Source organism: Bactrocera dorsalis, chromosome 1, assembly GCF_023373825.1.
Source record: "Bactrocera dorsalis isolate Fly_Bdor chromosome 1, ASM2337382v1, whole genome shotgun sequence".
Lineage (NCBI taxonomy): Eukaryota > Metazoa > Arthropoda > Insecta > Diptera > Tephritidae > Bactrocera > Bactrocera dorsalis.
The window spans coordinates 60,240,294-60,260,743 of NC_064303.1; the positions used below are offsets into that span (position 1 = coordinate 60,240,294).

Here is a 20,450-nt window from a genome sequence, read left to right on the forward strand (position 1 = left end):
TTTTAAACGAAAAATCAATTGAAGGATTGAATTTAATCCAATTTAATGAAACAATTATTATTGACTCAGAAGTATTCCACATTCAGGAACAAGAAATTAAAGATTATATTATAGCTAATGGAAACGAAAGAATTCAGATTTTTGAAATATTGGAATCAGAAAACGAATATCAATTTGACAACATTAAAAAATTAAATACATTTTTAATACCATTTGAAGAACACCTAATGAAGAATATGTTCATAACTATAGGAGTATTTGGATTAAGTGTATTTGTAATAATAAAACTATATATAATTTATCAAAAAACTGTATATCTGAGAAACTACAACGCTACCATAGAACGTGTAGGAATGACTCATCTACTCAAGACTCAAGTAGAGATCAGGAGATCTACTTTTCACAAGAGAGGGGAGAGTTAATACTTTCACCTTTAACCACAATCTTATGCTTTAGTAAACATTAAAGAAAAATCATCAAAACAACTTTATCTTAGAACAATAGAAGCACACTATCAGTACAACAAACAATAACAACCCTAATCGTTATTTACTAGTAAACAACCAGCAACTCAATAGTATGAGCAGCGATAAGCATAGCCTATATAAGCAACTGGAACAATAGCCTGAAGGTCACTTTATCATTATCGACTGCCGAGTAACAAGTTACCACTTGTAACACTTGTACAGTTTAAGTGTAATAAATTCAATATTGAAGTACATGTGAAATATTATACAAATAAAGGATCAGTCAGAGCCAATCTCCATGGCTGACTTAAAATTTATTTTATTCCTAACGAGTAAATAAATTAACTCGTGCGAGACTTAATGATAGAGGTGACGGGGCTGTTGTGGATATGTTACGAGAAAATGCACGTGTGAGTAGTTTAGAAATATACAGCGAAATAGAAAGAGCTTCGGAAAAGTGTGTGAGCAAGTCTACAATTTAGAGAATATTACGACTTAACGGATATTCTTCACGAACAGCGCGTCAAAAATAACGCAAATGGACAAAAACGGCTAACTTTCGCAAAACAGTGCTTGAAAAAAGGTATTGAATTTTGGCAGACAGTGTTTTTTAAAAACGAAAGAAAATTGAACATTTTGGGATATGTGGGACCTTCAAAAGTTTGGCCAAAACCGGGTAAAGCTCTTCAAACTAAAAATTTGCGATGTACTGTCAAACATGGTGGAGGCAACGTGATGGTTGCGGGTTGAGTGGCAACTTCAAGAGTTGGAAATACGGTTTTTATTAAGGGAAAAATGGACAAATTATAATGTTTAGAAATTTGAAGAAAAATTTAAAGCAGTCGGTTGAAAAATCGGGTTTATCTGATGATTATGTTTTCCAGCTACATAACGACTCAAAGCACTCTGCGTATAGGTTGACGAATGACTGCTATATAATACGTGAAAACAGCTCCGCGCTCCTCCACAAAGCTATAGAAGACGTATGGGACTACTTAAAAAAGAAACTTCAAAATCATACAATTTCGTCATTGGCCACTCTAAAAGAGGCCTTAATAGAACAGTGGAACAAAATACCCACTGCATTTACAGATAAACTCACCTCTTCAATGCCAATTAGAATGCAAGAGGTGGTAACTCTAAATGGTGGAGCTACAAAATATTAAATTTTTTCAAAACAAATGAATCGCATAAAATATAATAATAATAGATATTGATTGCATAAATATGTAGCGTACGATGATATATGACGCAAAAATTTTGTTCGATTTACGCTTTTTTTAATTTATCATTTTCTTCAAGAAATATAATCAATCAATTTGCATATGAATTCTATTACAGGGTAGGCCATTTAAAGTTGACCCATCTGGCAACGCTGTAACTTTTAACAGCGCTGACAAATCGGCTAATGTCATACCGCGTTAGAAGCGTCATTCGAAGACAATTTATACCATGGAACAGTACACTCCAAAAGAACGCGCTGAAATTGTTCAGCTTTATATTCAAAATAACTTTTCAATTGTGTTAACTCAACGTGCGTTTCGCAAAAAAAAATAAAGTGAAAAGTGCTCCAGTTAAGAACACAATTAAGTCTTTATACGCAAAATTTGTGAACACCGGTAATCTCAGTAATGTCAGTCATGCATCCAGACAACGCACAAGACGTTCTGATGAAAATATCGAAGCTGTACGAGCCAGTATTGAGGAGACTCCATCGACATCGAGTTATCGCCGCTCTCAGGAATTAGACATCTCTCGCACCACTCTCCGACGCATAATTCATAAAGATTTGAAGATGTTTCCATATAAAATTCAAATGGCACAAAAACTAAACCCAGCTGATTATCCGCGACGCCTTAATTTTGGCAAATGGGCGATTGGGCGATTGATATCGAAAAATGGTGATGTTGACTGGCCACCGAGATCACCAGATTTGACGCCACCAGACTTTTATTTGTGGGGTTATTTGAAATCCAAGGTATACGCTAATAAGCCAAAGACCTTAGCTCAACTGAAAGCCAACATTCGACGTGAAACAGCCGCCATATCATCCGAAACATTGGCCAAAGTCATGGAAAATGTCGAAAAAAGAGTGCATTTAGCTGTCAAAGCTAAAGGTGCCCATTTACGCGATCTAATTTTTAAATATTAGCTGAAACAAATCCCCTTGGATCAAAATAAATTATTTTTGAAATGTCAACTTTAAATGGCCTACCCTGTACTTATAAACTTTCTTTTATTTATTGGAAGAACATTTTGCATTTGAGGAAATGAAAACTGAAAAAATTGATTTGTTAGTGCCACACGATGAAATATGACGCTGACTGTATATTATATTGTTGTTCTTCCTGACTGATAATATTTTTGAACAGTTCGATTGCGGTTTTAATGCTAAAATTTCGGTTTTATGAAAATTGTTTACAACGCGCTGGACGGATGAATAGGTTCTTCTAATAGTTTGCAAATTTTTGGTGAAACTTTCGCCATCTCTCCACAATTTAATAATTATTTGTCTTTCCGCCAGACTAATTTCTTTCCTTTTTGTATAAATTTTTTTTAGAAATAATATTAAAACTCGTGACAAGGTCTGGGAACTATTGATTATATCAAAACACAATTGAATCTACGCAAAAAGAAAAAACATATTTCTCATGCATATGTAGGCATTTTCAATTCAAGTAAATAAAGCGCAGATTCTTACTAAAATAAGGTTATCACAAAACTGAAAATATAATATACACACATTTTTGTTTTTACATTCTGAACTTAATGATATAAAGAAGAAATGCCTATGAAACATTTTAACCTAATTGCTTATTAGCATTGCTTTTTTTTCACTTTACTTAAAAAATATGTCGACTGGACGCAAACTTTATTGCCATGTATATATCGTCAGCTAAAAAATGCAAAATAACGTAACAATATTTTTGGAAATTCACAGGGGAAAGAATGAACGCGATATAAAATGGAACTTGAGTGAAACAAAATTTAAATATTTTTTAAAACTGGGTTATATCTGATAGCGAGATAAAATGTTGGGCATATGTACTTGTATGTACATATGTATGCAATTTGAAGTAACGGGTGATTTTTTTGAGGTTAGGATTTTCATGCATTAGTATTTGACAGATCACGTGGGATTTCAGACATGGTGTCAAAGAGAAAGATGCTCAGTATGCTTTGACATTTCATCATGAATAGACTTACTAACGAGCAACGCTTGCAAATCATTGAATTTTATTACCAAAATCAGTGTTCGGTTCGAAATGTGTTTCGCGCGCGTGTTTTGTTCAGCGATGAGGCTCATTTCTGGTTGAATGGCTACGTAAATAAGCAAAATTGCCGCATTTGGGGTGAAGAGCAACCAGAAGCCGTTCAAGAACTGCCCATGCATCCCGAAAAATGCACTGTTTGGTGTGGTTTGTACGCTGGTGGAATCATTGGACCGTATTTTTTCAAAGATGCTGTTGGACGCAACGTTACGGTGAATGGCGATCGCTATCGTTCGATGCTAACAAACTTTTTGTTGCCAAAAATGGAAGAACTGAACTTGGTTGACATGTGGTTTCAACAAGATGGCGCTACATGCCACACAGCTCGCGATTCTATGGCCATTTTGAGGGAAAACTTCGGACAACAATTCATCTCAAGAAATGGACCCGTAAGTTGGCCACCAAGATCATGCGATTTAACGCCTTTAGACTATTTTTTGTGGGGCTACGTCAAGTCTAAAGTCTACAGAAATAAGCCAGCAACTATTCCAGCTTTGGAAGACAACATTTCCGAAGAAATTCGGGCTATTCCGGCCGAAATGCTCGAAAAAGTTGCCCAAAATTGGACTTTCCGAATGGACCACCTAAGACGCAGCCGCGGTCAACATTTAAATGAAATTATCTTCAAAAAGTAAATGTCATGAACCAATCTAACATTTCAAATAAAGAACCGATGAGATTTTGCAAATTTTATGCGTTTTTTTTTTAAAAAAAAGTTATCAAGCTCTTAAAAAATCACCCTTTAGTAAGTCGTAATCAATAAAACACTAAATTTTGCATTTGAGGTGACGATATCTATTCAATGATGTTATGTCACAGTCTCACAATCAAGTTTTATTAAAATATTTGTTTCAATTAACACGATACACCATTACACAATTGCCACAATCCCCAACAAATTTCGAAATGCATGACTCAGGTAGATGCATGTATGAGAGGATTCAATAACTCAATAAAGAAACATGACATTAATAAATATTTTAAAAAGAGTAAAAAAAGCATGAGTAAATTTTAATCAGTAGCGATTAGGTTATACATGATTTGCTTGTGAATCGTATTCATATTTGTATGATTAAAATGTTCGACAATGTTCGGGTTGTATCTTATATACATATAATACACTGATTTACTGATATATTGCTTAAGGTGGGCCAAAAATTAGTTTATATTTTATTTTTCGTAGTTACCATGAAAATCTCATTCAACATGACTAAAAACAAGTCCTGGTAAAATCTGAGCTCTTTATATTAATATTAAGAGGTGCCTCATCGACATTTTCGATTTCCCATATAAATTACATGAAAAAAAAATCATTTTTTTTTGTGGTGGTTATTGTGCGGAGATTTTAATGTGCACGCGATGGCGGCCAGTAGGGATGGTAAACTCGATTCCGATACTACTCGAGAATCGAGTTCTCTCGTAAAATAATCGATTTTTCGAATGTCAAGAACCGATTCTTAATCCACTACGACTACTGAAAAGCGATTTTTAAAAATCGATTATTTAACGAGAAAACTCGATTCTCGAGTAGTATCGGAATCGAGTTTACCATCCCTACTGGCCGCCATCGCGTGCACATTAAAATCTCCGCACAATAACCACCACAAAAAAAAATGATTTTTTTTCCATGTAATTTATATGGGAAATCGAAAATGTCGATGAGGCACCTCTTAATATTAATATAAAGAGCTCAGATTTTACCAGGACTTGTTTTTAGTCATGTTGAATGAGATTTTCATGGTAACTACGAAAAATAAAATATAAACTAATTTTTGGCCCACCTTAATATTGCTATACACATGTTAATGTCTATGTATGTATGCATTGAAATTTCGATTAATTAATTAATCTTCTAACAGGTGCTCACATTCAAAGTCCATAAACTTTAACTCCAGAATGTCTCACATGATTTGAATCGATACTACAAAACTCGGTTCAATTGAAGGAACCATCGCAACGCACTAAACTGATATGATTTGATTTGAAACGAAGAACCATATCGTTTACTCGTTTCGTTTACAATATATAAAAATACCCCTATCAAGAAAGTATTTGGAATTCTTCAAAAACTTGTAAAATGTGGTCAAAAATTACCCTAGTCCCCATATACCTCAAATAAAGATTTTCGATAGTTATCGATCAATTGAGAGTTATCTTAATAAAACTCAGAGAGGAAATATCGAAAAATCTCGAGATATGTGTTGAAATTTAAAGAGCATATTATGTAGAATAGGATCGGACCAACGCATGTCCGACGATTAGAATTTAAGTGTGCTCTATCGGTCTTAAAGCTGCTTTTGACAGCACGAGAAGGAGCTGCCTTTATGACGCTATGTTTGATTTTGGTATCCACGCAAAACTAATACGGATGTGTAAACTGACGTTAAGCAACCAAACGAAGTTTTACATCGTACAACTTCTTCAATCTACTGCTGGAGAAAATAATTTTATCTGCAGAGCTTAATCGAACAGATATAATCTTCTATAAGAGTGTACAGCTTCTGACGTTCGCTGACGATATCGATATCATTGGTCTCAACAATTGCGCCGTTAGGTCTGCTTTTTCTAGACTGGATAAGGAAGCGAACCAAATGGGTCTGGAAAGAACTATCTTCTGTCATCAAACAAACGTCGTCGCTCCCACGTCACTGTTGACAATCATAACTTCGAAGCCTTAGATATTTTCGTCTATCTTGGAACACCAACAACAATTTCAGCCTCGAAATCCATCGCAGAGTAGCTCTTGCCATATAACCTTGCCTTGGTACTGCTTCGACCTGAGTAAACAATTGAGAAGTAAAGTCCTCCCTCGACGAACAAAGACCAAAATCATAAGTCACTCATAATTCCCGTCCTGCTATATGGTGCAGAACAACGTTTACAAATCGTTCAACTTTATTACGAAAACTCACGTTCTGTAAAGAATATGCTTCAAGCGGTTCGCTCAACTTATGAATCCATCATTAATGGATAATATTTAACCGAATAGTCGCTCAACTTATGGTCAATATAATCACCCTACTAAGTGTACTATTCGCAACTTCAGCACGCAGTGACGAAAATATAGCAGGCATAGCTGAGTGTACACGAAGACCGCGGAGAGTCAATTTGGCCCCGTTCGCAGCAACTTTGACTGAGGTATCAGACGGCTTCCTTAAATTTAAAGCAAGAACTGAAGTCGCTCGCTTCGCTTTATGAGCTCTTCAAAAGTTCCAATAAGATCTGACGTTTTTGTTCAGTGATGAGGCCCCTCCTATCTGATTCAATGGACATGTATACGAACAAAATTGCAGCATTTGGGACGAAGTCCAACCTGAAGAGCTTCACAAGCAGCCATTTCACCCAAAAAAAATCAATAGTGTGATTTGTGGGTCCGTGGAATCATCGATGCCTGAAATTGAAGATCGTAATTTCGGGTTTAACAAGACGGCGTAATGGATTTATTGAGAGAACACTTCGGGGATTAGACAATTTCACGTTTTTGGGCGGTCGATTGGCCACCAAGATCATGTGATATCAGACCGTTGACTTTTTCCTGTAAGAATATGTAAAATCTCAAGTTTATGAAGACAATTCCTCTTCGATTCAGACCTTGGAGCAAAACGCCAAGCGTATCATTCGCCAGTTACCAGTCGAAATGCTCGAACGAGTCAGTATGTTATTTGGAATGATAATAAACATTCCTCATTAAAATTCAAAATTCTGTACTTTTTCTTTTAAAAATTAGGGAACCTTGAAATTGATCATCCTCTACATACGTATATACATACAAGGTGTGTTCCAAAGTAAACAGGACTTAAAACAAAAACATAACAAATGATTTTTCCGGCAAAATCAATTTATTTTATTCAAAGTAGTCTGCTTCTGCTTCAATACAGCTTTTTGCACGGTCCAAAAGCATGTCGAACGAGTGTTTTAGCTCGTTGGCCGGTATGCCTCTACGTCTCCACAACGCTTTCCTTTCATGGTCAAATGCATTTTTCCGAAAAGGAAGAAGTCGCACAGTGCTATATCAGCTTAATACAGGGAGTGGTTAATGGTGATCTTTGACCTCTTTAATGATCTCTTCGAATGTTGGATTCTGAGCAATTTTTGGTCGTTAGTCAATTTGTGCGGAACAAATATTGCACACACCTTTCGGTAAGCCCAAATTTTCGGTCAAAATGCGATAAATCGAAGTTTTGGAGATGTTCAATTCCATTTCCATGAATTTCAATGATGATTTTGGTTGATTTTTGATGAATTCACGCACAGTTTCTTTGAAATTTCCGGTGATCATTGATTTTGATTGGCCCACATGTTGATCGTCATTTATGTCCTCACGGCCACTTTGAACTTGTTTCATCAATTGAAACGTTTCGGAAAAAATTTTACCAATTTTAAAACAAAATTTAATGTTGTCTCTTTGTTCGAAGCTCGTTTTCGCACCGATAACACAAACATACTGACACTTAAAACGCAATAACTTCACTTTCAATGGATGAAATGTCCTGAAATTCTCACTGGACAATCGATAAGATCTAGCGCACCACTATAGATGGCGCCACCAGGGGGCACTAGTTTCAAAAAATCCTGTTTACTTTGGAACGCAACTTCTATGGATTTTCAAACATCCGGTTGACTTTAAATCTTATAATAGGTACATTCTGTCAAGAAAGTATCGGGAATTTATAAATAAAACGAAAATTGTTCAATCATCATCCAAGTTTATTTTATCGCCTTCAAAGTAACATCAATTTGAAGCGATGCACATGTGTCAACGCTTCTCCCAATCGTCATAACATTTTGTTATAGGCACTTTCCGGGATGGTCTTCAACTCTCGCGTCGAATTTTATTTGATGTCTTGAAATGAGTCGCTGCGGGGGAGACAGCGGATATTTCGGTGTAAAGAAAGGTAAATGTCACATGGAGCTAAATCAGGGAGAGTCGGTACATGTTCAATGATATTTGTTGAGTGTTTGGCCAAAATTTAACACAAGTTAAAAAATTTTGTAAAATTCGACAAACACTACTGAGGTCGACTAACATAAACAGCCGCTGCAAACACACTGGTTGACAGATCGCGCTAATTTTTAGCATCATAATTAAGAACAGTTATACCAACCCCGAAAAAACATTTACCTGTCTTCCATATAAGCGGGTGATGAGAGGGGGGAAATGATAAATTCCCGATACTTTCTTGACAAAATGTAAATATGCAAGCACGTGTTTTTGTAATAGTATGTCGTGATGCTACAAATATTCATTAACAATATCGAGATATATTCTTTTAAGGAAAGTGAACAGGTTGGCATGCATGAATACACTATTACTATTAATACTAACAAATTATTACACTTTATGATCGTTGTATTTTTTATAATCACAAAACATTTTGCCCAGAGTTTAATCACCCAACTGTTGTTTAAGTCCTAAAACTAATCGAGATAGATGTAGCATTACATACATATATCAAAGTAAACTGGATCATTAATACTACGATGTGCAAAACAGAGTAACCCATTCATTGAAATATTTTTTTCCTATGTTGTATAATATATAAGTATATACGGTATAAGAGTAAATCCTTATATTGGGTATGTGGGGAAGAGAAGTAATATTGATATTTAAATACAATATCTTTATCATATCTCACATCTGATCAATATTATTAATTTTAAACATAAAGACACACTTAGAAATGATATTTTGATTTCTTTGGAAATCTCATTTATTGGTCGGTATATAGTGAAATTCCCATTACGGACAGTCCTCATAACGACAGCTTCCATAACTGGAGAAATTTCATGAACACAACTTTCGTTGATAAGACGTCGAGATTTCATAAAACGTGTCAAGAAAATTGTGTACCACTTGTAGTTACCATTTTTTAAATTCTTATTTATTTGTGGAGAATTGCGAGTTTTCTTAAGGACAATACACAAAATGATCACAACAAGCAAATTTTTTTCTCTACGGCCGTCTGGTTGGCGGTGGTTCAACTAAAACTAAGGAAAAATTGTCATTCATTCACTTCTGGCTGATATTGGAACTCATTTATTAGTTCAGTATAAATATAGTTCTGTGTTGCATCTCCTAACTCTAATAATACATTTCAAATCAACATTTTTGCCATACCTCCATATGTGGACAGCTCCCATAGTCGGACATAAACACTGCGACTGCGAGTGACCGGTTATGAGAAATTTTACTGTATACGGTTTTTTGTTCTTCCACAAATCCAGGCGTTTATGGCGGATTGCTTCGCATTTATTTCGCATAAATTACATGTAATATTTTTTGTAGACCGTTCGACCCTTTGGCAAGAACTTATGATACAAGTACCCTCTGCAATCGAATAAAACTGATAGCAAAACCTTCACTTTCGAAATAACTAGGTGTGCTTATCTTTAGAATTAATGTAGAAACGCACTTTACCATTGGAAGGTCTCGAAAAAAAACCAAAAATAATAATTTGGGGTATTTAAATTTTTCAACGTTTATGTCCATCTTCGTATGTTTTTTCATTACCTCAAACTTTATACTCCTTTTACTCAAAACACACTTAAACTGGCGGACTGTCGAACTGTCGAACTACTCAACCGATTTAGTTAATTTTTTTTAATATTCACAAAACGCCTGGCTATCGTCCCTATATACATGTATATTATAATTTATTGACAATGTTATAACAAAATTTATGTACAAAAATCATGCGGAAAAATTACAAAAAAACGTTTATTACTTTTTTTATTTATAAATATTTTTTCATTATTCTAGTAGGACGATAACCATTGATGTACTTTTTAAGAATAAATTGGATTTCTGTGTTTCAGATGATCCAAACATAAGAAATCCTGTCCGCCAGTGAGAAAACGCATCTCATTCACCCAGCCATTTCTCCGACAGATGTCATCAAAAATTCCGAACAAATTTGTTTATACACTCGACGATATACCTCATATGTGAAAAATTGTAGAATAAAAAATTGTATGCAAAAAAAAGATTGTTAGAAGCTTCTCTATTTACCCGGTATAAAAATGTATATATTATATTTGGTATCAAGTCGGAACGGGTTGTCATGATTCAATTGAAATATATTTTGTATAGATGCTAATAAGTCATTTGGAATAAAATAGAGGGTATTCGAATTAATTTTTGGAAAAAAAATAGTGTCTTATACCTTGGGACCCCACAATGTATAATAAACCTATTATGGGGCCACACCCAATTTACAAATTTTGTAACCCACAGATGTCCCTTCGTAGGTGCGATACGTTGTACCAAGCACCAATTTGCATATACATACATATATATAGTATATATGTATATATGTATATATGTATATATATATACATATGTATATATATGTATATGTATATGTATATATACATTTTATGTTTAAGGTCTGTCGCAAAAGAAACAGAACTCTTTAAATATAACTGTTTCTGGTGGCGCCACCTATAGGTGGGTATATGAAATAAAAAGTTTGACCTCTTGTTGACATTTCGTAAAAACATTTTAAGACAATTGGATAACTACAATCGATGTTATCGATCAAAAAGTGACAGCAGCTTTTGGTCATCGGTGGTAAAATGCATTTTGAACAAAGAGCAAATATTAAATTTTGTTTTAAATTTGGGAAAACGATGACGATCAGAAGTCACCGAAAAAAAGTCGCCTTCAGAAATCAAAAATAAAGACAATGCTGATTTGTTTTTACGATTCCGAGGGTATTGTACACCGAGAGTTCGTCTCACCTGGCCAAAGGATCAATGCTATGTTTTACCTTGGTGTTATGAAGCGTCTTTTGTCACGCATTCGTCGTGTTCGACCACAATACCGTGAGGCAGCGTCCTGGCGCCTGTTGCACGATAATGCGCCGTGTCATCGGTCGACGCTTGTCACTGATTTTTTGACAAAAAACTCCATATTAACCATTAAGCACTCACCCTACTCACCTGATCTGGCACCCTGTGATTTTTACCTATTTGAAATACTTCATTTGCCCATGAAAGGACACTGGTTTCAGGACATTTCAGCTATCCAAAATGAGACGACCAATATTCGTAAGAGCATTCCGAAAAATGACCTTAAACACTCATTTGAAATGCTAATTGACCGGGCTATATTAATTTTTTTTTTTTTAACAGCCCTGTTTCTGTTGCGATAGACTTTGTATATATATATATATACATATATATTAATCTCAATCAGTTTTTTCACACCGGTATGTGAACAAAACTATTGTAGTCTGTAGCAACCTGCTTCGAGAATATTCGTATACAAATTTTACTGACGAATTCATCAGTCTGGTCTACAGTGGTTTTGTTGCCCTAGATATAAGGCTGATTTAGGATATATAGAGTTTTTTAATAGTCCAGTCAGATGGCCGTCGATTTGACGCCGTTGGACTATTTCCTGTGGGCTACGTTAAGTTTATGGTCTATGTCAATAAGCCAGCGACGATTTATGTACTTCGTTCGAATATCTAACGTGAACTTGCAGCGGTATCGGCCCAAAACCGTCGAAAATTGGACTACTGCAAGCGTGCCCGTGAAGGCCATTCAAAAGAAATCGAGTTCAATACATAATGTCATCTTGTACTTTCACAGGTATAAATAATTTAATTGATATACCAAACTTTTTTTTAGCGCTCTTATTGAAAACTCCGTTCTTTGTACCCACAGTTCATGAAAGTGTTTATGATTTTATAAGATTTTATCTTTTATTTTTAAATCTTTATTTCCATTTCACATTACATAAATCAGAAAACATGAAAGCAATTAACATATATTTATTTATTTATTACGTCCGTTTTGTGTTGAAAAATAAGAATACATTTTAGTAAGTAGAAAGAAAATTATCGGAAACATATGTTATAGTTTAATGAAACTATTTTCATGAGCATTTTATATAATTTTTCAGTTGACAATTTCTTTTTAAGGACGGGCAGTAATCTGCTATAATACTATACATCATACTTCGGCACACTAAGTTTTTCGGAATGTCAATAATCGATTCTTAATCGACTTCGACTACTGAAGATCGATTCCGAAAAATCGATTATTTTACGAGAAATATCGATTCTCGAGGCACCTCTTAATATTAATATTAAGAGCTCATCTTTTGAGTTTCACATTTTCGAAAGTTTTTAGCCTGTTTCTCAGTTGAAAAAAAAAGGTTGGCTCAGAATGACACACCCTAATCGACATCCGAGTACTTGGCAACATGATTATATACACGAATTACTTTTGAAAACGAAGCGAGTAAAACAGATGAATTGGAGGATGGAGTCATGTGTAGAAGTTCACGCAAGTGAGGAAAGTTCTCTGATCGCCATTCACTTGGGAGTGGACAGAAACGATTCTTTTACATATGACTCAAGCAGCTCACGACTTCCGGTCTTTGACCAAGTATCCTCTGGGTAGCCTAAGAACATCCGTTTGAAGGCGAGCTAAAGTGAGAAGGCGAAACATCCCCTGCATAGGGTTGTGCGCTGGGTTTGGGACCCGCCGCGTAAAAACACCCCCAATGAAAAGGAAAAAACAGCCTCGGATGAGAGCCCCCCTTTTGATGACGACCATGGCAAACGAAATAAGGACTATGATTTGAAGGCATGCACCTGGAATGTCGGGTCTCTTAATCGGGAAGGTGCCGCTGCCCAGCTGGTAGATGTTCTCGTAAAGATAAAGGCTGACATCACCGCCGTCCAAGAAATGCGATGGACGGGACAAGGACAGAGACGAGTAGGTCCTTGTGACATTTACTACAGTGGCCATATAAAGGAGCGCAAGTTTGGTGTTGGATTCGTGGTGGTAGAGAGACTCCGTCGCCGAGTACTATCATTCACTCCGGAGAATGAACGTCTAGCCACAATCCGCATCAAAGCGAGGTTCTTCAACATATCGCTGATTTGCGCCCACGCCCCGACGGAAGAGAAGGACGATGTGACCAAAGATGCCTTTTATGAGTGCTTGGAGCGCACTTATGAGAGATGCCCCCGCCACGATGTCAAAATCGTGCTTGGCGACTTTAACTCCAGGTTGGGCAAAGAAGGTACCTTTGGCACTACGGTCGGTAAATTCAGCCTCCACGAGGAAACATCCCCAAATGGGTTGAGGCTGATCGACTTCGCCGGGGCCCGAAATATGGTTATATGTAGTACTAGATTCCAGCATAAGAAGATACATCAAGCTACCTGGCTGTCTCCGGATCGAGAAATCACCAACCAGATCGATCATGTTGTGATAGACGGAAGACACGTCTCCAGTGTTTTAGATGTGCGTGCGCTCCGAGGTCCTAACATCGACTCGGACCATTATATTGTTGCAGCCAAAATTCGCACCCGCCTCTGTGCAGCAAAAAGCGCACGCCAACAAACACAAGGAAGGTTCGACGTCGAGAAGCTGCAATCACAACGGACAGCCGAAAGATTTTCCACTCGGCTTGCACTCCTTCTCTCTCTCGTCAACAACTCGGTATAAGGGAACTGTGGGACGGCATTTCAAACTCCTTACGTACAGCTACAACCGAAACCATTGGTTTTCGGAAAGTGCAAAAGAACAGCTGGTACGACGAGGAGTGCCGTGTCGCAGCGGAGAGAAAACAGGCTGCCTACCTCCCAACGTTACGATCGACCACAACACGTGCGGGATGGGATAGATACCGAGAGTTGAAGAGGGAAGCGAGACGCATTTGCAGACAGAAAAAGAAAGAGGCCGAAATGCTTGAGTACGAACAGCATAAGCTGGCCGACAGGGGTAATGCTCGAAAATTCTACGAAAAAATGGCGACTTACAGAAGGTTTCAAGACCGGAGAATACTCCTGTAGAACCCCCAAAGGTGATCTAGCCACCGATGCCCAGAGCATACTTAGATTATGGAGGGAACACTTCTCCAGCCTGCTGAATGGCAGTGAACACATAACACCAGGAGAAGGCGAACCCGATTCCCCAATCGATGACGATGGAGCAGACGTTCCATTACCCGGCCATGAAGAAGTTCGAATAGCAGTTGCCCGCCTGAAAAACAACAAAGCGGCAGGGGCCGACGGATTGCCGGCCGAGCTATTCAAACACGGCGGCGAAGAACTGATAAGGAGCATGCATCAGCTTCTTTGTAAAATATGGTCGGACGAAAGCATTCCCAACGACTGGAATTTAAGTGTGCTATGCCCAATCCATAAAAAAGGAGACCCCACAATCTGCGCCAACTACCGTGGGATAAGCCTCCTCAACATCGCGTACAAGGTTCTATCGAGCGTATTGTGTGAAAGATTAAAGCCCACCGTCAACAAACTGATTGGACCTTATCAGTGTGGCTTCAGACCTGGTAAATCAACAACCGACCAAATATTCACCATGCGCCAAATCTTGGAAAAGACCCGTGAAAGGAGAATCGACACTCACCACCTATTCGTCGATTTCAAAGCTGCTTTCGACAGCACGAAAAGGAGCTGACTTTATGCCGCGATGTCTGAATTTGGTATCCCCGCAAAACTAATACGGCTGTGTAAACTGACGTTGACCAACACGAAAAGCTCCGTCAGGATCGGGAAGGACCTCTCCGAGCCGTTCGATACCAAACGAGGTTTCATACAAGGCGACTCCCTATCGACTTTTTCAATCTGCTGCTGGAGAAAATTATTGGAGCTGCAGAACGGAATCGAGCAGGTACAATCTTTTATAAGAGTGTACAGCTGCTGGCGTATGCCGATGATATTGATATCATCGGTCTCAACACCCGCGCCGTTAGTTCTGCTTTCTCCAGACTGAACAAGGAAGCAACGCAAATGGGTCTGGCAGTGAACGAGAGCAAGACGAAATATCTCCTGTCATCAAACAAACAGTCGTCCCACTCGCGACTTGACTCTCACGTCACTGTTGACAGTCATAACTTTGAAGTTGTAGATAATTTCGTCTATCTTGGAACCAGCGTAAACACCACCAACAATGTCAGCCTGGAAATCCAACGCAGGATTACTCTTGCCAAAAGGTGCTACTTCGGACTGAGTAGGCAATTGAAAAGTAAAGTCCTCTCTCGACGAACAAAAACCAAACTCTATAAGTCGCTCATAATTCCCGTCCTGCTATATGGTGCAGAGGCTTGGACGATGACAACAACCGATGAGTCGACATTGCGAGTTTTCGAGAGAAAAGTTCTGCGAAAGATTTATGGTCCTTTGCGCGTTGGCCACGGCGAATATCGCATTCGATGGAACGATGAGCTGTACGAGATATACGACGACATTGACATAGTTCAGCGAATTAAAATACAGCGGCTACGCTGGCTAGATCATGTTGTCCGGATGGATGAAAACACTCCAGCTCTGAAAGTATTCGACGCAGTACCCGCCGCGGGAAGCAGAGGAAGAGGAAGACCTCCACTCCGGTGGAAGGACCTGGCCTCGCTTGGAATATCCAATTGGCGCCACGTAGCGAAGAGAAGAAACGACTGGCGCGCTGTTGTTGACTCGGCTATAATCGCGTAAGCGGTGTCTACGCCAGTAAAGAAGGAGAAGAAGAATTTATCATGAAACAAAGAGCACATTCAATATTTTCATGATCGTAATCTGAATTATGTTTTTGAAAAGCTTGTGTTTTTCGACAGAAGCATGAAAAGATAATATTTGCATTCTATTAATATACATATATTATGGATTATATACTAACTTGCTTTCATTACTACTTGTTATTTTTTCATATATTTTTATAATAATAAATAAATAAACATAAGTAGTATGCAACATTTTGGTCGATTACTTTTTGCCATTTTTCCTCTAGACACTTTATTCTATCAGTGTAAATCGAAATTTCGAAATTTCCAGAACGGGAGCTAGCGAACCATTTTTGTGCTACACGAACTGATACAGCATCGTCTCCGTGAACTTCCCATATTTCATTGGTGGCTTGCGTGTCATCCTTCCCTTTTTTAAACAAAAGTTTCAAAATATAGCGAATTTTTTCCTCGAATTTAATTTCCTTTTTTAGTGAAGAGTGAATTTATTTGATGACAGTTTAAAGTACCAGAAGGAATTAATACATAAAAAACCAAAAATAAATTTCACTATTAAAGAACAAATCGAGGAAGATATAAGAAAATTAATGATAAACAAGTAAGAAAGCGCTTAGTTCGAGTGCAACCGAACATTTTATACTCTTGCAACTTACAAGAATCAAAGCCAGGGAAATACTTGATGGTGTAAAACGTCAACCTAGAATTTTTGGCGTACAGGAATACCATTGTCAGGGAAGAATTACCCAGAATTTCAATTATATATCTCAAACATTGACCGATATTTCCGATCAAAAATCAACAAGAAAGTCTGGCAACCTTTCTCGTGTTCAGCTGTGAAATTTCGCGCTCTTGCGAATTTGTTCAATTTATGTATATTTAAAACTTTGTGGTGTAAATATCTGGATTAAGTAAGTATCACTGTTATATTGTAATATCAAAATAATTGAAATTTACTTTAATTGTGTGTTACATAATCTTAATTTATTCCGTTGAGTCATTTTCAATTTGTTTTTGTTGCTACATTTTTCAAAAAATGCAATTGTTAGTATTAATTTTCATATATTGCTTACTTAAATTTCTTTCTTGTTTTTATTCGTTTTCCCTCTTTGTTGACAGCTGTTTGCGAGTTTCTTTTCGTGTGTCACAGTGCACTTTTCGTGTGTCACAGTGCATCTAACTATGGACCCCAAGCCCAATCTTAATCTTCAACAGTTTTTAAAGCTAAAGGCGCTCTAGTTTGGTTAAACGTTGGCCTAAAGAAGTTAGAATTCTGCTTACTACAAAAATTCTTTTTACATCTTTGGTGAAGCCTACATATATTAGAGTATGGTTCTGTGGTTTGGAACCTTAGTTATCAAGTGCATTCGGAAAAGTTAGAGTCCGTTCAAAAAAAATTTTTACTTTTTGCTTTAAATCGTTTGCATTGGGATTCCAGGTTATATCTTCCCCCTTGCACGAACCGTTAATTTTGGCTGTTGGAATTTTTGTTTTCTGTAGCTGAGCAGCTTAAGATCGCAACGCTTAAAACTCTCTTGCCTTTTATGACTCGGCTAATTCCGCTTGTTTGCGGATTGCGCCCCTCGCATCGGTTGGGCGGGAAGAGCGTAATCAATGGGGCTTGAGCAGTTTTTGTTGGATTTGGACAATTTTAAGTCATAAGGTGGCATACACTAAAAGCATTGAAAAAAAATCGATACTTATTGTTAAAACCGCCGCCATTTTGTCAAATAAAAAAAAGTTTTCACAGCGCGATAGTGACTTTTCTACAGATGAATAATCATTTCGAAAGTTTTGTTTTGGATAAAAATTGCGGCCGCAGTCGTGGACATCGTACATAACCTTTTTTCCACGGGTCAATTCAACATTTTATTTACAACCAATAAATAAACATAAAAAAATCATTTTGTATTCGTCATGAATGTATTTATTTATAAAAAACCCGGACCGATTGTTAATTTCAACATAAAAAAAAATTTCGTAAATCAGTGATTTTTCGAGGGGTCACACTGAGACCCTAACGCGGTACAATTGAGGACACACAATTTTTGTACCATGTAGCCAATTTAAGCTACACTTACTCCGTACGTAATTATTATGAGAAACAAATACAATGCAAATCCGAATGAAGAAGACTAATACCTACAGACAATGCACGACATTTCACTAAACTTTTTAGGATCGATTAGATGATAGGGACACCAGACAAAGACGATTTATTAGAAAAGACAAAATAATACAACAAAAAGTTCTAGTAGGTAAATCGGTTGTATAATAGAAAAATTTGTAATCAGAGAAGTTTACAAAGAAAATACAATTCATTTTGCTAAAAATGGAAATTTTTACACGGGAACTTTAAATTTAACAATATTCACTATTGATATCAAATGCAATTTTGGATTTTCTTGTCATAAATATATTAGAATATTGGAATACCCTAGTTTTTATGTAGAGGAATGCAGTAATCCCAATTTATAAATCCCCTATCATTAAAAATAAATCTGAATTATGCAATTTTTTTCTGATAGTACACAAGAATGGAAAATTACAAATTGAAAGAAAAATTGCAAAATGTGAAAATAATTTGTAACAGTATGTAAACAAGAGTTATAAGATAATTGTACCATTCCTTTAGTAAATACTGACAAAGCATATTGTAACATTGTTTAAAAAAATAATGTGCCATCATTAATATTAGATCATCACAATATTATAATTGACGAAAATTATATATGGGATGGTCAAAATGTTACTGGCTGAAAATTAATTCAATTTAATATTGGCAATACTTTAGATAATGAGACATATTTTAACCTTGACCATCAAATAAAATTGCAATTTTGAAAATACAAGCATCCATATCTAATTATAAATTTTTTAATATACAGGAAATATATGAATACACAATTCCCATTGAGAAACACCCGTTACAATTTTTAAACTATGCTATTCTTTGGGTTATAATCTTATAATTACTTATACATATATGCCACAATAAAAACATGTGAATGTTACCAAGTTAAATCAAGGCAAAAACACGCCGAGTCTTCGAGCAAGTATATCAAATGGAAGTACAACGACTACAAGCCCAGCGAATATTAAATGGGGACATTTAACTTTAACATAGGGAACAGTTTGGGAACGCAGCATTCCTTATCATACTCATACACTTATATACATCAACACAAGCCTCTCTGCAGCTAAGGTATTAGGTTATATATGAAATATAAAATAGGAATTAACCAGAAAAGCACTTGCCTACACTCTGAAATTTATATTGCCTATATTTGTAATCGGTAGTGATCGCAACACATAACAATGTTTTCGTAATATCGAAATTGTGTCAGTATGATTATTTCTGAGAATTGCTTTGTAAAATTTTTGGGAAAACTTTAGTAGGTATACCATCCCACGATTTCAGGGTTAAAAGTGGTATGGTTGGATAGGGCTGATGCGCCAGATTAAGAAAATATATAATTATTGCCGCCGTAAACTTATAGTTTTCGAGATATTTGCATTTAAAGTTGAAAATTTTGCAACTTTTATCTTGCAATTTCTCGATTTTAAGTAATTATTTCTTTCATATTATGCCCTTTTTATACACTTACACTTCATTACATTGTTCCTACATACTTATTTTTCAGTAATTATTTAGATATTTGCTTAAAAGAAGCATTTTATATTTTACACAAATTTTATTAGATGCACAATAACAAAACCCTGAAATCGTGGGATGGTATACTAAAGCCGACCCAAATTTTCACATAATATAGAACTCACCTGATTCTGAATCATCCAAATTGACATCTTTTTGCAAGGCACACTTTCGTAACCATGAATTTTTATAGACATCTAACTTTTTCCCTTTATATTTCACAGATGCCCAACCACATCCGCTTTTTTTTTCCGGATTTATAAACCGTTTGCAATGCACTGCCCATGCACTTGGAGTAAGAAATAATGTTTCAGTTTCTTGTGACTTTATTTTACCGTCCGGCATCAAATCTCCGACAAATTTTTGACCCAAATAGTCTATAGTCATTACCGCTTTACCGGGTTGCAAAACATTTGCACTCATTAATGTTTGTAATGTGACTGTTCGATTGGTACCATTTAAGCCTTCATAATTCTCTTTAGCCTGTTGAAAGAAGTTATACAAATAATTATATAAATACGTATTAAACAATTGTAGCAGTTTCATTTCATTTTTTTTTT

At 36.4% G+C, this 20,450-nt stretch overlaps 1 protein-coding gene and 1 long non-coding RNA gene across 7 annotated transcripts in view; one reads left to right on the plus strand and one right to left on the minus strand.

Moving 5' to 3' along the window:
• Positions 1-20,450, minus strand: part of LOC105226825 (MPN domain-containing protein CG4751) — a 214,980-nt gene that overhangs the window by 84,354 nt on the left and 110,176 nt on the right. For 5 of the 6 annotated variants that reach the window (XM_049462383.1, XM_049462384.1, XM_049462385.1 and 2 more), the window contains one exon: positions 20,016-20,373. In XM_049462383.1, the coding sequence (XP_049318340.1) occupies positions 20,016-20,313 (298 nt within the window). In that variant the 5' untranslated portion in view covers positions 20,314-20,373. Of the gene's footprint in view, positions 1-20,015; positions 20,374-20,450 lie in introns of those variants that run through there. The other variant, XM_049462387.1, reaches the window with a different exon arrangement.
• LOC125775673 (uncharacterized) lies at positions 664-10,725 on the plus strand. Its single transcript, XR_007421274.1, has 2 exons — positions 664-877; positions 10,556-10,725. It is a non-coding gene; the product is annotated as an uncharacterized LOC125775673 (long non-coding RNA).